Source organism: Mustela nivalis, assembly GCF_964662115.1.
Source record: "Mustela nivalis genome assembly, chromosome: 17".
In the NCBI taxonomy this organism is placed as follows: Eukaryota; Metazoa; Chordata; class Mammalia; order Carnivora; family Mustelidae; genus Mustela; species Mustela nivalis.
This window is the reverse complement of record NC_139036.1, coordinates 47,138,463-47,158,585: the sequence shown is the minus strand read 5'-3', so window position 1 is coordinate 47,158,585 and position 20,123 is coordinate 47,138,463. Positions and strand designations below refer to the sequence as shown.

The 20,123-nt window shown below is 34.2% G+C and overlaps 1 protein-coding gene across 11 annotated transcripts in view; it reads right to left on the bottom strand.

Annotated features, from left to right (window-relative positions):
• The window catches only part of TANC2 (tetratricopeptide repeat, ankyrin repeat and coiled-coil containing 2), a 360,787-nt gene that overhangs the window by 295,601 nt on the left and 45,063 nt on the right, over positions 1–20,123 (bottom strand). For 10 of the 11 annotated variants that reach the window (XM_082706545.1, XM_082706546.1, XM_082706542.1 and 7 more), the window contains exon 2: positions 8,949–9,042. In XM_082706545.1, the coding sequence (XP_082562671.1) occupies positions 8,949–9,015 (67 nt within the window). In that variant the 5' untranslated portion in view covers positions 9,016–9,042. Of the gene's footprint in view, positions 1–7,201; positions 7,261–8,948; positions 9,043–20,123 lie in introns of all 11 variants that reach the window. The other variant, XM_082706548.1, reaches the window with a different exon arrangement.

The window sequence follows — 20,123 nt, the reverse complement described above, 5'->3', positions numbered from 1 at the left end:
TTAAATATTTTATTTACGTATTCATTTAGATAGAGAGCACACATGCATAAGCAGGGGGAGGAATTGAGGGAGAGGGGAAAAAGACAACCCCAAGCAGACTCTGTGCTGCCCTGAGCAAGTAACCCCGCACAGGGCTCAATCTCACAACCCTGAGTTCATGATCTGAGCCAAAATCAAGAGTCAGATGCCAAACTGACTGAACCACACAGGCACCCCATTATTAAACATTTTATTTATTTGTTTGTTTATTTTAAAGATTTTATTTATTTATTTATTTGACAGAGAGAGAGTGAGGGAGGGAATACAAGCAGGGGGGGTAGGAGAGGGAGAAGCAGGCTTCCCACAGAGCAGGAACCCCGATGCAGGGCTCGATCCCAGGACCCGGGGATCATGACCTGGGCCAAAGCTTAACAACTGAACCACCCAGGTACCCCCCCAATATTAAACTTAGTCACTGTTATAACTACAGAATTCTGTTCTTATAACATAAAAGCAGAAATAGACAAAACATAAACAAGTGAGTATGGCTATGTCCCAATAAAATTTTATTTACAAAAACAGGTGGTAGGCCAAACTTAGCCTGTAGGCCACAGTTTACCAGCTCCTAATATAGAAGATGGAGGGATCCTATACTCAAAACTAGGTCTCCATGCTCACTGATTCTCCACACAGGATTTCTACTAAGTTCATGATGACAACAATACAGAGAACTAGAAGCCTGACAATAAAGTTGATGACAATCTCATGATCAGATGGAATTAGCCAGAGTCCTGCTAAAGGGTAAGTATTGACATAGACAAAAAGATCTGACCCTAGACATATGGAATACATGTGAACTGAAACAAACTGAATTTTAACCTAGCCCTTATCCACTTCAAAAGTCCATGAAATCCAAAAGGTCAGACTCTCATCACAGATGCCTTACATAAGCAAAGGCTTTCCCTCTCTCGAGAAAATTATTTACTCCAGACACTACAGTTCTTGTAAACACAATGTCTGATAAACAAAAGAAAAATGTTGAGATATGTGAAGAAGCGGGAAAATATGATCCATAATCAACTGGCAAAATAATTAATAGAAGCCGATGCATATATGACCTACATGTCTTAGCAAAGATGTCAGCTATTAAGCTATTATTTTTAGCTTTTATGTATGCTAAGAAAAAAGATGTTAAAAATAAAAACAAAAAAAAATGGGTTGAAAATTTCAATAGAGAAATGTAATTATCTTTAAAAGAACATATGGGGGCGCCTGGGTGTCTCAGTCAGTTAGGCATCTGACTTCGGCTCAGGAGATGATCCCAGGGTCCCAGGACCAAGCACCACATCAGGCTCCCAGCTCAGCAGAGTCTGCTTCTCCCTCTGCCTCTGCTTGTGCTCTCTCTCTCTCCTTGTCACAAAAATAAATAAAATCTTTTAAAAAAAATAAAAAAAACATAGGAACATTCTATAACTGAAAAATGCTAAGTTAGAATTAACTAACTGAGCTTAACAACTGACTGGACAGAGCAGAAGAAAGTATCAGTAAACATGAAGACAGACGAACATAAACAACAAGAAAAAAAAGAACAAAAAACAAAAATAACACAAATCCATATACATAATATCAAAGAACCTAATATATACAAACTAAAGTTCCAAAACACAGATGAAAAAAAATAGAAGAAATACTTTAAGAAATAATGGCTAAGGTTTTCCACAACTGATGAGACATCAACACATAAACTAAGGCTCTCCAAAACCTAAAAAAGGTAACAGAATGAAAGTCATATGCCTAGGCAATATCATATCCGAGTGATAAAAGCCAAAATGAAGAAAAAAAAACTTAAAGCAAACAGACCAAATTAGGTCAATTACATGCCAATGGGGGTGGGGGGGTAGAGAAACAACACAAATGATGGCTAACCTTCCATCAGAAACAATAAGAGTCAAAAGATAATAGAAAACATCTTTAAAGTGTTGAAAGAAAAAAATTGCCAATCTAAAATTTCACACCTAAGGAAAATATCCTTCAAAAATGAAGGTAAAGTAAAAACATCATGGGAAAACAAGAACTGAGATAATTCACTGCTAGCAGACTTGCACTTAAAGAAAAGCAAAGGAAATTCTTCAGGGTGAAGAAGAATCCCACACAGAACACCATTTTTCTTTCTTTAAGATTTTATTTATTTATCTGACAGAAAGAGAGAGAGCGAGCAAGCACAAGCAGCGGGAACAGCAGGCAGAGAGGGAGAAGAAGAAACAGACTCCCCATGGAGCAGAGAGCCCCATGTGGGGCTTGATCCCAGAACCCTGGGATCATGGCCTGAGCCAAAGGCAGATACTTAACCGAATGAGTCACCCAGGCACCCCTAAAATGTCATTTTATAAGAAGGAAGAAAGTATACTAGAAGAGGTAAATATATGGGTTAATATAAAAGACATTTAAAAAAAAAATCTTGAAGATATTGACTGCTTAAAGCAACAGTAGTATAACATATATGAAATATATGCCATAGAAATAAAATATAAGGGGTGCCTGGGTGACTCAGTCATTAAGTGTCTGCTTTCAATTCAGGTCATGATCTCAGGGTCCTGGGATTGAGCCCCGCATCGAGCTCCTTGCTCAGCAAGGAGTCTGCTTCTCCGTCTCCCACTCCCCCTGCTTGTGTTCCTTCCTCTCTCTGTGTCTCTATCAAATAAATAAAAATCTTTTAAAAATAAAAAAAAAGAAATTAGATATAAGACAACAGAGTAGGCTATAAGTAGAATTAAATATCATAAGGTCATTACAGTGCTAAGAAAGTAGTAAAATAAAAATTCAAGTTAATTCATTAAAAGTTAAAAATGTAGGCTGTAATCCCTGTGTAATCTCTAACAAAATTCCAAGAAGGTATAGCTAAAAGGCTAAGAAAATGGATAGAATATAAAAAATTTTTTGATAAATTTTTAAAAGACAGGAAGCAGGGAAAAAAAGAACAAGGAACATATGGAATGTAAAACAAAGATAAGAGACTTAAACCAAATCATATCAAGTTACACAATCAATGTAAATGAACTAATCATACCATTTAGAAATAGAAAATCAAATTGGACTTAACAACAAGATAAAAATACATGACATTTACAAGAGATACACCTTAAATACAAAAATCCAGATAGATTTAAGGCAAAAAAGTACTGGACACTCGAATAGGCAAAAAAAATAAAAAATAAAAAATAAAAGGAAGGAAGGGAAAAAAGAAAAAGAAATTAACATATATGAGTTACAAAATTAGTAGTTTAAAAATTAGCAGTTATAGGGCGCCTGGGTGGCTCAGTGGTTTTAAGCCGCTGCCTTCGGCTCGGGTCATGATCTCAGGGTCCTGGGATCGAGTCCCGCATCGGGCTCTCTGCTCGGCAGGGAGCCTGCTTCCCTCTCTCTCTCTGCCTGCCTCTCAATCTACTTGTGATTTCTGTCAAATAAATAAATAAAAATAAAATCTTTAAAAAAAAAAAATTAGCAGTTATAAAATTAGTTTACTTAATATAGTTAAATATTTTATTTATTTATTTCAGAGAGAGAGAGAGAGCACGCACGAGCCGGAGCTGGGGGGCAGAGAGGGAAAAGCAGACTCCCTGCTAAGCAGGGAGCCCAATGTAGGACTCCATCCCAGGACCCAGAGATCATGACCTGAGCCAAAGGCAGACTCTAACCAACTGAGCCACCCAGGCATCCCTGGTGATTATTTGTATTTAACTATAAGCTTTACTCACTTTGTCTTACTCTTCTTTCTATACCCCTGCCCTCTTTTTTTTTTTTTTTTTTTTTTTTTTTTTTTTTTTTTTTACTTTGCTGGGAGACACCCTCAAGTTTTTTTCTCCCAATAGCTTTGTTATACTTGGGATACTATACTTTCTGAGCCCTTGAATATCTGAAATTAGCCGTTATTTTTCCTGCTTATACTTGAATTTTTTTTTTCATAAAAACTTAGGAGCACCTAGTCCTATATTCATGAAGAACAATTTTACACGGAAAATATGAATTAAGTTATAAAATTCAAAGCTGATATTCACATGTCCTTAGGGGGAAAACACTGCCTGAGAAAATTCATGTTATTATATGATATAAAATCTATTTCTGTGAAATATTTATCTAGTGACCTACACAAAATCAACTATTTAAAAGACAGTTATGGGGTGCCTGGGTGGCTCAGTCATTAAGCATCTGCCTTTGGCTCTGGTCGTGATCACAGGGTCCTGGGATCAAGTCCCGCATCAGACTCCCTGCTCAGCAAGGAGCCTGCTTCTCCCTCACCCATTCCCTCCGCTTGTGTTCCTTCTCTTGCTAGGTCTCTTTCTGTCAAATAAATAAAATCTTAAAAAAAATAAAAGACAAATTATAACAACTTCTCTTTATTACAAATTTTTTTAAACTAATACTAAGTTGGTTTCCTAATACCCAAATAATTATGCCTATAAGAAATCTCACCTTATTAATCCTAAATATAAGCTATGAACAAAAGTTAATATAAAGAATAAAGTCCACCCAATTATTCATTAACAACTAAAGAAAAAAGTAATGATGAAAACACTAATGAAGTCATCCCATAAGCATACTTTTTTTTTTAATTATAAAATTTATTCTTGCTCTAGAATTTCCTGCCTTGGAGTACATTTGAAGAAAAGTACTGCTTCTCTACAAATAGGGTTCTTTTCATACAGAATACAAAGCACTATTTTTATAACTACTCTACATTATAAACATTTTACATGAAAAACCATGGAGAAGAATACTAAAATAAGACCCCTAAAATCATTATTGACATAATTAAATACCTAGTAAATCAAAGGAATTAGCTTTAATAATACAGTAGAACCTTGACATGTATGAATTTAACAATATCTCTACTAGAGCAGTACTACTCAGAAGTCTCGCATATAATAATTTGCAATTTTGCTGAAGTGAAAATATAATGCCTACCTTTAATAAGGATAGTATGTACGCATAAGTTATTTATCCAGTACTCAGGGCAAAGACTATCCACAACTGTACCCTATTATGGCTTAATTGATTTCTATTAATTATATCAAGTTGTGAAGTGAGAGAAAATGCTGGTGCTGCTGCCAAAAGTGAACAGCTAAAGGTGTCTAAGAAAACCATGGTTCTAGGCCACAAAACAAATTTTGGACAAACCATTTCTTTAAATGTCAAATGTGGAGGCCGTTTGGATATCTGACATATATTAGTGTGTGTGTATGTAATCAAAAAGTGACCAGTGGAATGATGTCAATTATTGTCTTCTGCCAAACTCAGTCTATCTGGGGAGACAAAATAACTAAATGCAATATAGTTCTCTGAATTGGATTCTGAAGCAGAATGAGGACATGAATGGAAAAACTAATGAAATCCAAATAAAAATCTGGAGTTTAGTAAACAGTAGTGTACCAACACTGGTTTCTTAGTTTAGACAAATGGACCATAAAAAATAAGATGTAACAACGGATAAAGGTGGATAAGAGGTATATGAGAATTGTCTGTACTACCTTTGCAACTTTTCTTTAAATCTAAATTTAATCCACAGGTACCTGAGTGGTTTAGTAGGCTAAGCATCTGCCTTTGGCTCAGGTCATGATCCTAGAGTCCTGGGATCAAGCGCCACATCAGCCTCCTTGCTTGGCAAGAGACAAGATTGAGAATACTGACAAATAGGAAACCATAAATAAAATGGTGTCCATCTGTCAACTGTTTTCAGTTGAAAGGGGAAAATCAGTATCTATATAATAGAAAAACATGGAGAATACCTTGATTTGGTCATCAAAATCACTAATGAAACAGAGTCATTGTATGTTTCTGGCTATGATGCTCCAAGGGGGGAAAAAATACATTTAAGTAACATTCAGACCAGAGATACATACCCTGCATCTAATCATTAAAAAGAAAAAGAAAGAAACAAACAAACAAACACAAAATTAGGGGCATTCTGCTTATTTTCAAAAAGACAGAGAGCTTTTATTCTTCAAAACTGTCCAAAAAGGCAGAGAAACTATTTCAAATTGAATGAGAGTAAAAAAGACACAACAAGTCATGCAGTGCCTTATCCTGATTAGATCTTGGAAATAAGGGGGAAAATTCTACAAAGGAAATTACTGGGTAAACGGGCAAAATTTGGAAAATGGTAGATTAGATAAAAGCATTCTTTTTTTTTTTTTTAAGATTTTATTTATTTATTTGAGAGAATGACAGTGAGAGAGAGCATGAGCAAGGAGAAGGTCAGAGAGTGAAGCAGACTCCCCATGGAGCTGGGAGCCTGATGTGGGACTCGATCCCCGGACTCTGGGATCATGACCTGAGCCGAAGGCAGTCGTCCAACCAACTGAGCCACCCAGGCATCCCAGATAAAAGCATTCTATCAATGTTAAACTGTTTGAAATTGATAACTATACTGTGATTATGCAAAAGAATTTCCCTGTCCTTAAGAAATACACACTAAAAGGATCGCCTGGGTGGTGCAGCTGTTAAGCGTCTGCCTTCTGCTCAGCTCATGATCCCGGGGTCCCGGGATGGAGCTCCACATCAGGCTCCCTGCTCAGTGGGGAGCCTCTTCCTCTGCCACTACCCCTGCTTGTGTGTTCTCTCTCTGTGTCAAATAAATAAATAAAAATCTTAAAAAAAAAAAAAAAAAAGACATAGCAGGGTATAAGTGAAATGAATCAGACAAAGAAAAATAACATTTGTTTTCACTGATATGTGGAATCTAAAAGAAAAAAAAATCAACCAAATAAACAGAAACAAATTCATAAATACAGAGAGCCAACTGGTAGATGCCAAAAGGGAGAGGTTTGGGGGGGGGGGATGGGCAAAAAAGATAATGGAGATCAAGAGGTACATACTTTCAGTTATAAAGTCACAGAGATGCAAAGTACAGTATAGTGCATATAGTCAGTAACACTGTAATAATGTTGTATGGCAACAGATGGTGACTATAATTATCATGGTAAGCATTGAGTATGTTGTATATCTGAAACTAATATAACACTGTATGCCAACCATACTTTAATAATAGTTTACAAAAAAAAAAGGAGAAAAGAAAAAAGAAAACCACTCCTAGGCACATCAGTGTAAATCTAGAAAACTAAAAAAAGGGAGAAAAAAGACAGATCACCTTTAAAGAGGCAGCAATTAGACTAATAACTGACTTCTCACCAAAAATAACTCAAGTGGTGAAGACAATGAACTATACCTGAAAGTGCTGAAGGAAGATAACTGCCAACCTAGAATTCTACTCCCAGCAAAAATATCCTACAAAAAATAAAGACAAAATAAGGACGTTTTCACATAAAGAAAAGTAAATTTACCACAGAAAGGAAATGATAGAAAATCTTCTCCAGATAAAAAGGTTATCCCATCTAGAAGAAAGTAAGGGATGAAGGAAGGAATGAAAATCAATGTAACGATCAAATATGTAGATAAACCGAAATAATGGTTGACTATATAAAACAACAATATAATGTCTTGTGGAGTTTAAAAAACATACACAGGTAAAAAGAACCTAATGGTCTTGTATTGTCTAAGAAGAAAGTGAAAGTACCAATTGACATTAAACATGGATACTTGAATCTTTAAGGTAGTCACACAAAGAATTGCAAGAATATGTAACTTCCAAGTCAAAAGGAAGAAATATGGAATAATTAAAAAATGGTTTTGGTCAATATAAAATAAACCAAGAAAGGAGAAAGAACATCAGTCAGAACAAGTAGAAAGTACACTGAAATATGTAATATTTAAACCCAAAGAGATCATTGGCTGAATTAATGCAGATTAACCAACATCTCCCTTAAGAGAAAAAACTTGTCTGAAAGAATAAAGTTCAACTATATCCTATTAACATTAAAACCATATAGAAATGCTAAAAGTAAAAGAATAAAACAAATCATACTATGCAAACACTAATCAAGAGAAAGTTAGGATAGCTACAGTAATATTAGACAAAGTCAGCTTTCAAACAAAAGACATTATTAGAAATAAAGAGGACATTTCATTACGGTGAAACAGTCAAATTCACCAGGAAGACAGAGCAATTCTGAATGACAATGTATCTAATAAAATAGCTTCCAAATATTTAAAGCAAAAACCATTAGGAACAAGAAAGACAAACAGATGATTCAATAATCACAGTATAAGATTTAATCATATCTCAGTAAATAATTTCTTTAAAATAAATAAAGACCTAAAATACATGAATACCATCATTAACTACACTGTGCCCAATAACTGCAGAATCTACATTATCTTCAGGTAAATCCAAAACATACACCAAATAAGGCAAATCTCAAAAACTGTCAAAACAGAAAATTAACTTGTAAAATGCAGAAAAACTGGGAAATTGAAAAGATTAAAAGAATATATATCTATAACCCATTAGCAAAAAATAAATATTTAGTACATCTCTCATCAACATTTCTCCAAAACGTATATATATAATTTCTGTTTGTTTTTACTTCAAAAGCTAAGAATTACTTCTTATTCTTAAATCAACCTTAATAAACTTTATTTTAATGACTGCAGAATTCTATTTCAGTTGCATTGTATTTTACTTTCTGTACAACCCTCTGAAGACAGTTTCTATTTATATAGTCTCTTGCCCCAAAGAGTGCCTAGGACTGAAATAATATCACATGTTAATTCATAAAGTAAATTTTGGTCTAGAAAGTTTTTAATAAGTAGTACACAGAAGAATTATTCTGTCATATATTTTAAATAAATATGTTTCCTCCACAAGCTTTCTTTTATCTGACTGCTCCTGGTAAGTATTCAAGTGTTCCAACCTCTTAATTAAGATTATGGCAGCCTAGAGGAATATAAACTTCCTTTTTTTCTAAATTAAACAAACCATTTAATAAATATAAAGCTGTAGCATCAATTCAGATCCCTAAAAGAACTTCCCTTTCTAAAATATCATACAAAATAAGTGTAACATAGTCACTTACCACTTGATCTGTTTTTACGACTTGATTTCCCTCCAGTAAGAAGCATCTTGAGACTATTCCGAAACATGGTTGTGCTATTCTAGTACTCACAAGACTGTAAAAGAAAATATGGGAAAATACATTAGAAAACTTGATTTTCTACTCAAAATATTATTAATAATTAATTTTAAATGCACTATCTGGAATTAAATTATGTTTAAATATATAGTACAGAAATTTTAACAATATGACAAAAACATTTAATTAAATTAACTTAATTAAACCTTTTAGTGTTTCTTTAAAAATATACTATAATACTTTGAGTGCCCTAAGAGATAAAGATAGATATCATGAAGGGTACAAAGAAATAAAATAAAGAATTAGGTAGTTATAAATATAGCTTACCCTTTCATTTGACTCTCCTTCTCTTGGGTAATTTTCCCATAAACACACACACACACACACACACACACGTATCCAAAATTTAATAAGAGTCTAGAAACTTAGACCAGGTGCATATTTTCCATTGACCGAGCCAGAATTCCACCTCAAAGACCACTGATATATGTGAACGAGTGCCTATCCTCTTTATGTCTCACTTCAATCAAAGGAAAATTCTTCCAGTTGTGCTTTGGATCATGTCCTCTCTCACCTCTTCAAGGACTTTTTGCCAAAAACCATCTACTTTTTCCTTCTCACACAGCTTTAATTTTTTTCACACTACTGAATCATTCCATCATAACACAAACATGCTAGTATCTCTTAACAAAAAACAAATAAGCAAGTCCCTCTCTTTGTTCCCACATGGTCCAATTACTGCCAATATCGTTACTCTCCGTAGCAAAATTTCTGAAAAGTGTTGTCAATACTTGGTGCCTCCAGCAGATGGAACAGAATAAACATACTAAAATGGAGGTTAACAAAAAATATCCAAATCAAAGCACTGAGAAATAAGGTTGAAAAACATACGAGAATAAGAGGCATATGATGGAATCCCCTGAAAGGTTCTACCATACACATTGTCGAAATCCCAGAAGAAAGGAAAGAGAAAACAAGAAAGAACCAATATTTGAAATAATAACAAAGAAGAATTTCCTAACATAAAGTCACATCTTTAAAGAGCTAGAGAGAAAAATAAAAAATTTAAATAAGCAACAATCAACAGACAGAAATAACTTTCAACAGAAATTACGAATGGATGAAGAGAATGGAATGACTTCCTGAAAATTCTGAAAGAAAAAAGAAGCCAATCAAATCTATTCACAATTTTAAAATGTTTGAAAATGAAAATGAAATAAAGGTGATTTCAGAAAAATAACAAGAATATATCAGTAAAAGAAATACTAAAACGGATTTCTTCCAATAGAAGGAAAATGAACTAAAAAAAAAGCATGGAAATGCAAAAAGAAAGAGCCATAAAAAAGGTAAATGTTTGCAAACATGAACAATGACCATAAAAATAATTACATTACTAACTTGTTAAGTTTAAAATATATGTAGATTTAAAATGTGTGACAATAACTAAAAAAAAGCCAGGACTGGGATAAATGGAGTTAAAAATGAGATACCTATATTATGCAGGAAATGGCAGAAGTAATAATCTCCATCAGACTGCAGTGACTCAAAATTAATGTAGTAATTTCTAGAATAGCCATTAAAGGTTAACTGAAGTGAGAAAAAAAATAAAATACTTCATCAGACCAAAGAAGGTAAAAAGTGAGGGACGCCTGGGTGGCTCAGTGGGTTAAGCCGCTGCCTTCGGCTCAGGTCATGATCTCAGGGTCCTGGGATCGAGCCCCTCATCAGACTCTCTGCTCAGCAGGGAGCCTGCTTCCTCCTCTCTCTTTCTCTCTGCCTGCCTCTCTGCCTGCTTGTGATCTCTCTCTATCAAATAAATAAATAAAATCTTAAAAAAAAAAAGAAGAAGGTAAAAAGTGAGAGAAAAAAGCATAGTGCACATCAATAAAATAAAACAAATAATAAGATGTTAGCTTTAAACTCAAATTATAGCTACCATGTTAAATTTTAACTATACTATAAGACTACTTATATTCAAAGAAAGATTAAATAGAAGATGATGAGAAAAATCATATCATCCAAAAAACAATTAAAAGGAAGCTGTCAGAGCTATGCCAATATCAAAGTCAACTTAAAGCAATAAACACTACTAAAGATAAAGAGAGACATTTCCTAATAATTAAAAAGTCAAACCAACAAAAAGATATCATACTTCTAAGTATGAATGGACCCAATAACAAAGCTTAAAAATATACAAAACTAATAGAGGATATGGAAAACCCATAATCACATGCGAGACAAACACACCCTTGACAATAGCTACAAGATCAAACAGATGAAAAAATTTTTTTACTAAGATACAGATTTGAACTACCCGATTAACCAACTAGACTTAATACACACAGAACATTCTTCCAAATAAAAAGAATATACAACCTGTACACAAAATACATGCCAAAATGAACCACAGTCTGCATCATAAAGCAAGTTCCAATAAATTTCAAAGGACTTAAGTCTTTGAGAGCATATTCTCCAAATGAACAATTTTTAAAAATTGAGAAACTCTCCTACTACTTGGAAATTAAGTGACATACTTCTAAATAACTTATGAGTCAAAAAATAAAAGTACATATCACAATGGAAATTTTAATATATCTGCAATAAACTATAATGAAAATATAAATGATGGAAACATAAAGAATGAAACTAAAACAATGTTTATAAATAAATATACAGAAGATGGAATGCATCAGAAGAGAAGGATGAATCAGTATCTAAGCTTCTATTTCATATAGTTCAAAAACAAACAGCAAATCAAAGAAAGCAAAAGGAAAGAAAAAGAAATGAAATAGAAAACATTCTATTGAAATACTGAAATAATATAGAAAACATTATTTAAATGAAATAGAAAACAAATCCCAAACAAATAAAATCAATTAAAAAAAACAACACTGGATTTCTGAAAAGTAGTAAAATTAATAAATCCCTAGCAAAGCTAATAAAAAAAAAAGAGAGAAATTGTCAATATCAGAAAGGAATAGGGGACACCATTTCACATATTAAAGGCTGTTTTAACTAAGAAGATACTGTAACAACTTTACACAAAATTTACTGTTTTACATAAAACAAACTTTAAAAAATATAACTTCCAAAACTGACACAAAATTGAGCAGAAAATGTGAAATAGCCCTATTTCTATTAAAGAAATTGAACTTATCAAAACTCCTCCCAGAAAGAAAACTACAGGGCCAGATTATTTCACTGGTGAAGTCTACCAAACATTTAAGGTACAAACAATACCAATTTTATACAATTTCCTTAAGAAAATAGAAGGAATACTTCCAAACATATATTATGAAAGCAGCATGATCTTAATTCCAAAACCCAACAGAAATTATAAGAAAACTACAGACCACAAACCTCATGAACATAGATTCAAAAATCCTTAATAAAAGACACTAAAGGGGCGCCTGGGTGGCTCAGTGGGTTAAAGCCTCAGGTCATGATAAAATAAAAATTGGTATAGTGAGGGCCCTGGGTGGCTCAGTGGGTTAGGCCTCTGCCTTCAATCCAGGTCATGATCTCAGGGTCCTCCTGGGATTGAGCCCCATGTCAGGCTCTCTGTTCAGCAGGGCCTGCTTCTCGTCTCTCTCTGCCTGCCTCTCTGCCTACTTGTGATCTCTCTCTCTCTCTCTCTGTCAAATAAATAAAACCTTTTTAAATAAATAAATATTTAAGTAGAGATAGACCCACGTTCATAGAGTAGAAAGTTCAATATTGCCGGGACGCCTGGGTGGCTCAGTTGGTTAAGCAGCTGCCTTCGGCTCAGGTCGTGATCCCAGCGTCCTGGGATCGAGTCCCACATCGGGCTCCTTGCTCAGCGGGGAGCCTACTTCTCCCTCTGCCTCTGCCTGCCATTCTGTCTGCCTGTGCTCACTCTCTCCCCTTCTCTCTCTCTGATAAATAAATAAAATCTTTAAAAAAAAAAAAAAAGAAAGTTCAATATTGCCAAAATGTTGATTCTTCCTATAATGTCCTAAAGAGACAACAAAACCTCAAATTCCAGCAGGCTTTGGGTTTTGTTGTTGTTGTTGTTGTTGTGTTTGTTTGTTTGTTTTAAGAAATTGAGCACCTTGGGGCACCTGGGTGGTTCAGTGAGTTAAACCTCTGCCTTCCGCTCAGGTCATGATCTCAGGGTCTGGGATGGAGCCCCGCATCGGGCTCTCTGCTCAACAAGGAGCCTGCTTCCCCCCCTCTCTGCCTACTTGTGATCTCTCTCGCGCTCGCTGTCAAATAAATAAATAAAATCTTAAAAAAAAAAAGAAGAAAGAAAGAAAGATAGAAAGAAAGAAAGAAAGAAAGAAAGAAAGAAAGAAAGAAAGAAAGAAAGAAAGAAAGAAAGAAAGAAATCGAGCACCTCGGGGCATCTGGGTGGCTCAGCAGCTCAAAGACTCTGGCTTCAGCTCAGGTCATGATACCAGAGTCCTGGAATGGAGCCCCACATCAGGCTCTCTGCTCTGCAGGGAGCCTGCTCCCCACTCCCCCTGCCTGCCTCTCTGCCTACTTGTGATCTCTGTCTGTCAAATAAATAAATAAAATCTTTTAAAAAAAGAAAGAAAGAAAGAAATTGAGCAGCTCACTCTTAAATGCCCATGGTAATATAAAGAGCCAAGAACAACCAAAGCAATCTTGGAAACTAACAACAAAGCTGGAGCATTTATATGACCTGAATTCAAGACTTAACTCTACAGCTCCAGAAATCATGACAGTATGGTAGTATGGTACTCTCATTAAGTATCATCAAGCGGATCAACAACACTGAATAGGCAGTCCAGAAAAAGACCTACACTTATATGGCCATTTTTTTGGATGAAGTCATTAATGAGTAAAAAGAAGTCTTTTCAACAAGTGGTGGTGGAACAAATAGATAACCACTTTTAAAAAATTAACCTTGATCTATGCTTCACACTATACATGAAAATTAATTCAAAATAAATCAAGCATCGAACACATGAATGCTAAAATCATAAAGCTTTTAGAAGAAAACACAAAAGAATATCCTTATTATTCAGTGATAGGCAAAGGTTTCTTAGAATGCAGAAAGTAATAACCATAAAAGAAAAAAAGTATGTATTTGGCGTTTATTAAAAATTTTAAAAAGATCTGCTCATAGGGGTGCCTGGGTGGCTCAGTGTGTTAAAGCCTCTGCCTTCTGCTCAGATCATGATCTCAGGGTCCTGGAATCGAGCCCCACATTGGGCTTTCCACTCAGCAGGGAGCCTGCTTCCCCCTCCTCTCTCTGCCTGCCTCTCTGCCTGCTTGTGATCTCTGTCAAATAAATAAATAAAATCTTTAAAAAAAAAAATCTGCTCATAAAAAAATAACATCACCAAAATGAATAGGCAAGTCACAAACTGGGAGAAATTATTCACAAAACATGTATCTAACAGAACTGATATCCAAGATATATAAAGAACACCTACAACCCAACAAAGAGACAATCACATCTTTTAATGGGTTAAAGATTTGAACAGACACTTTTTATAAAAGTATATAAGTGGCCAACACACATATTGAAAGAGATTAACAAAATCTGTCACTGGGAAAATACAAATAACAATGAGCTACCACTATGATCCATCAGAAAAGCAAACTTTTGAAAGACTGATAATATCAAATATTGACAAGGATGAAAAGCAACCAAAACTCTTAATATACTGTTTCAGGAGTTGAACAGTACAATTGCTTAGGCAGAAGTCTAGCAGTTTATTACAAAACTAAGCATATTCCTAACATATGACTCCATACATTACATATATACTCAGGAGGAATTAAAACATGTGCATAAAAAGACTATTATAACAATTTTCATATCAGCTTCATTCATAACAGTCCAAAAGAGGCCCAGGTGTTCATCAATAGGAAAATGGGCGTCTTTGGGATTTTCATACAGTAGGATACTACTCAGCATTAAAAAGCTATGAACTGGGACGCCTGGGTGGCTCAGTTGGTTAAGCAGCTGCCTTCGGCTCAGGTCATGATCCCAGCGTCCTGGGATCGAGTTCCACATTGGGCTCCTTGCTCCGCAGGGAGCCTGCTTCTCCCTCTGACTCTGCCTTCCACTCTGTCTGCCTGTGCTCGCTTTCACTCTCTCTCTCTTACAAATAAATAAATAAAATCTTTAAAATAAATAAATAAAAATAAATAAATAAATAAATAAATAGCTATGAACTATTCATATATTCATATATAACATAGATAAATCTCAAAATTAAAATATGCTGAATAAAAGAACTTGACATAAAAGTGTATGCAGTAATCAATGGTAGAAAAAATATCAGAATAATGGTTGTCTCTTGGGGGTAAATTTGAGGATTAACTGAGAAAAGGCTCAAGGAAACTTTTTAAGATGATGGTAAATTCTGTATCTTGAAGAAGTCTCAAAACACACAGATGTAGGCATTTGTCAAAATTCAGCAAATGTTCACATCAGACTTATGAATCATACTGCATATATATTTTACCTCAAAAGAAAAGAGTAAACATTGAACTCTACTTAATTACATTCATGCTTAAATATTCAGAAGAAAGCCTCGTATGTCTCCAATTCCTTTGAAATGCATCAAAAAATAAGATGAAATGATGAATGGATGAGGAACAATGGTAAGGCAGATAATGTAATACAGCAATTATAGCAAAATGTTAACAGCAGATTCTAGGTAGTGGGTATACATGTGTTAACTGTAAAATCATGTTAAATTTTCTATATATTTGAAAGTTTTTATGTACGTTAAAAACACACTCCCACAAAGGAAACTCTAAGTCTAGATCATTCAACAATGCATTCTCCCAGCATTTAATAAGAAATAATACTAATATCACACAAATTGTTCCAGATAGTAAAAATAGGGATTACTTCCAAACGTGTTTTCCAAAGATAACATAAGCTTGATAACAAAAATTATATGGTTATTATAAGAAATAATTTACAAGAAAGAAATTATAAGCCTCTCTTTTGACACAGATGCAAAAACCCTAAACAAAATATTGGGAAAATAAAATCTACCAATACACTGATCAGGACCCACTGTGGGTTTAATCCAGAAATACAAAAATGATTGAACATACAGAAATCAATACAACTTAAACCACATTAACAAGAGAAAGAAATATTATCAATAGATGAAGCAAAAGTAATTGATGAAATTCAACACTTACTTATCCATGATCTAAAAACCTTCTATAAAACTAGAAATAAGATAAGTTCCTTAATACTATAGAAACATACCTTTTTTAAAACTCATAGTAAACATCGTACTTAATGGTAAATGAATAAAAATATTCTACCTGAAATGAATGATGTGACCACTTCTTATCACCGCTTACATTCAGTATGAACCTGGAGGACTACGCCTTTTACAAAAAGGTAAGAAGATGGAATATAAAGAATGGAAAAGAAGAAATAAAAATGCTACTTTCACAGACAATATAATTATATACTTAGAAAACCTAAAGGAATTTATAAACTATTAGAATAAGTCAGCTTAATAAAGTCACTAATACAGTGTAAAAGATAAAGAAATAGGTGAACACCAACAAATAACTTACCCTTTTAATCAGTGAAGATAAATAAGGTGATGAATCCTAAAAAGAGTATTTCAAACATTTAAGAAATATATTCATCTTGAGAGCTATTCTTAGTTTCTTTTAGCCCCTATTTACTTTAAGAGGCTGCCTGAGAAGTAGAAAATCTATGTCTGGTATTTACTTCACTAATATTTGAAAACTTGAAAAAATTGTGTCATATGCAATGATATATATGAAATATATTCCATGTTTTGAAATAAACCATAACATTTAAACAATAAATCTTATAACTCTTCAATTTTTATTTTCTTGAAAGTGAATGAATAACTATTACAATGATCACCTTTTGAAGTATAGAGGTTTTTCTTTGCTAGTCCTAAAATATTTTATAAAAATTGACTGAAGTGTATGAAGAATGAAATGAAACATAAAATACTTATTAAAACTAATTATCCATCTCCTATTACACTTTGATAAAATGACTTTCTTATTCAAGTTAACACATCACCCAAAAATTTATTGTAATAAAATATTAGTACAGAAACTCCACAAAATTGAAGCTAAGTGGGAAATGGCAGCTCCATCTAATTGGATTTATGATAGTAATATATGGCTAAATTTCATCTTACTTTTCCAAATTATATGTCCAAATTTTAAAATGGTATCTCTCTCAGGAGAAATCATCAAATAAATTCCTAGCAAGTAAAAAATCTCTGGCAGAAGGATAACAAACAAGCCATTCACAGGGCCCCAGTCATTTCTAACTGTCTTATAATTAACTGATCCAAATGCTTTGTTATCTACATGGCCCCTAAGCTTTCATGTTTGTGATACCTAGTCTAAACCACTGAAGGAAGTATTGACTATTCTCCTCTAAATGGTCCACCAAGGCTGGACACTCAATATATTACTGAATATACTCTCACTCTATTTTATTAGGGACAATCCATTTTCATTTTCAGTATTCATCCCTCCTGTATAAAGACCTTTTCTTACTTTTTTATTCAAAACAGGAGCACAATATCTCCCTTCATAAAAATGTTTATGTAACAATGATGAAATCAAATTAACTATTAAGCACTTCTGTACTATTCAGGCTAAATAATCACAGTATTTCCCTGAACTTTTCCACACAGGAGCTTTTTTATCCTACAACTGGCTTTTTAAAAAATTTATATGTTTTTCTATAGCCTTTTCCATTTTGAGTGTTTGGTGATATTTTTATTTTCATTGTTGGTTTTGAGATAGACTAGCTTAGTCTTGGTTTTTTTGTTTTCCAATTCTAGAAACAAGTTTCTTGACATTAGAACTATGCTTAATGCATAAACCATACCACTGAAGTGCTTTTAAAGTTCTATAGGATCTGAAGAGAAAGTTTCAAATAGTAAGAAAATAAAAAATAAGGAAGAGTAATAAAGTAAAATGTTGTCTGTAGAATTCTAATTATAAAAACAAGAATGCATACTGATACAAATGATGGATTAAGAATTATCTTTCCTTACCCAGGCAACCAACAAAATCTCCTTTTATGATTTTCTCTACAATACTAATCTGGATATTGCCTTTAAAGTCCCCTTGAGGGGCGCCTGGGTGGCTCAGTGGGTTAAAGCCTCTGCTTTCGGCTCAGGTCATGATCCCAGGGTCCTGGGATCGAGCCCCACATCGGGCTCTCTGCTCAGCAGGGAGCCTGCTTCCTCCTCTCTCTCTGCCTGCCTCTCTGCCTACTTGTGATCTCTGTCAAATAAATAAATAAAATCTTAAAAAAATAAATAAATAAATAAAGTCCCCTTGAAAACAACCTGTTGGTATAACTACAAAAGGTAAGCTATGTACATTTAAGGTAAATGCTATCCATTCTGCAACATTTAATCAATCTGGAGCTTCCCTTCAGAGAAATTTTGTAAGGCAACAAAACACACATACACATATTTACAAAATTTCAAAGAAAATTTTAAACACTACATGAAAGGATGCAGTGGTTAATGAGGCAGACATGATGGAAATGTTAAAAAACAGTGTTAACATTTTATAATACATGGTTTTAGTGAAAGAGATACTAAGCAATTAAATATATATCCTTAAATTTAAAAATACATATTTTAAAAATATCTAAAAGACAGTGTAATTTCTTACATGTATATATTTATCAACACCCTCCCCGGTCTTCCTCCCCATTAGGGAAAGTGGCCTAACTTGTAAATTGAAACTCAACCAAATATTTTATCACATGTAGTCTGTCCAGGCAGATTTACAACTGAGTGTTGAGTTCTCAATTCATGCAAGATTCTGGATCTTTAAATCATAGGCCAATATGTCCCCAGTTTGCCACTCCTGAACAAACACAACTACTAGCATCATCCGAGCCTCTGCAGGCTGCACTGCCTAAGAAACAATGTGAAATAGCCAGATAAAATAAAAGGAATTAGAATGGTGTTGAGGAAAAAAATTGCTTTATTATTATATAATGTATATTCACTGAAAAGATAGGAAAAAATGGGGCTCTTGGGTGGCTCAGTCAGTTAGGTATCCAATCCTTCATTTTGCCTCAAGTCTCTCAGGGTCATAAGACTGAGCCCCCCATCAGGTTCCACACTCAGCACAAAGTCTGCTTGAGATTCTCTCTCACCTTCTGCTCCTCCCCCTGGTTATGCCTGAAATACATATATTACTTAATTAAATCTTTTTAAAAATAAAAAATAGGGGATAAAAGAAAATAGAAACATGCTGGGGGCACATGGCTGGCTCAGTTGACTGGGCATCTGCATCTTGATTTCAGCTCAGGTCATGACTATCAGGATTGTGGGATAGAGTCCAATGTCAGGCTCCAAGCTCAGCTGGGAATCTGCTTATCACCTCCCCTCTGATCCTCCCTTGCTCTCTTTCTCTCTCTTACGTAGATAAATAAAATCTTTTTTTAAAAAATCCTAAGACTTCTTTAAAAAAAAAAAAAACAGGCTGGAATTTTCTTAGGATTTTGGTTTTTTTGTGAGAGAGAGAGCACGCGCGGGCAAGGGCACACAAACAAAGGGAGTGGCAGACAAAGGGAGAAGCAGGCTCCCTGCTAAGCAAGAAGCCTGATGTGGGACTCCATCCCAGGACTCTGGGATCATGACCTGGGCCAAAGGCAGACACTTAACCAATTGAGCCACCCAGGCATCCCCATGCTGGAATTTTCTAAAAGAATGACTCAACAATGAAATAAATTATCACTATTATATCCTCCTTTGGTTTTCTTATCACTTTGCTGAAAAGTGTTGCATCAACTTTCAACAAGTTTGGCAACACCAGTTTTGTAGACTTTTTTTTCTTTTTTTTTTTAAAGCTCTCAGAGAACATATTTGAGAATACAGAAACTTTCGTTTTCTGCCAAAAATGTCAAAAAGAATATTATCAAAGGAAGATGTTTTACAATTCTTAGATGAGAAGATGAATGCAAAAAAGATAGACGAAAGCACTCTAAACACTGATGAAGGTGAAACTGATCGTGTAATGTAAATCTTGGACTATGAGTCTTCAGATCACCATATCACAGATGAATTTTTTCACACTCAATAATCGATAAGTAAATTTTAGAAATTTATTAATTCATAA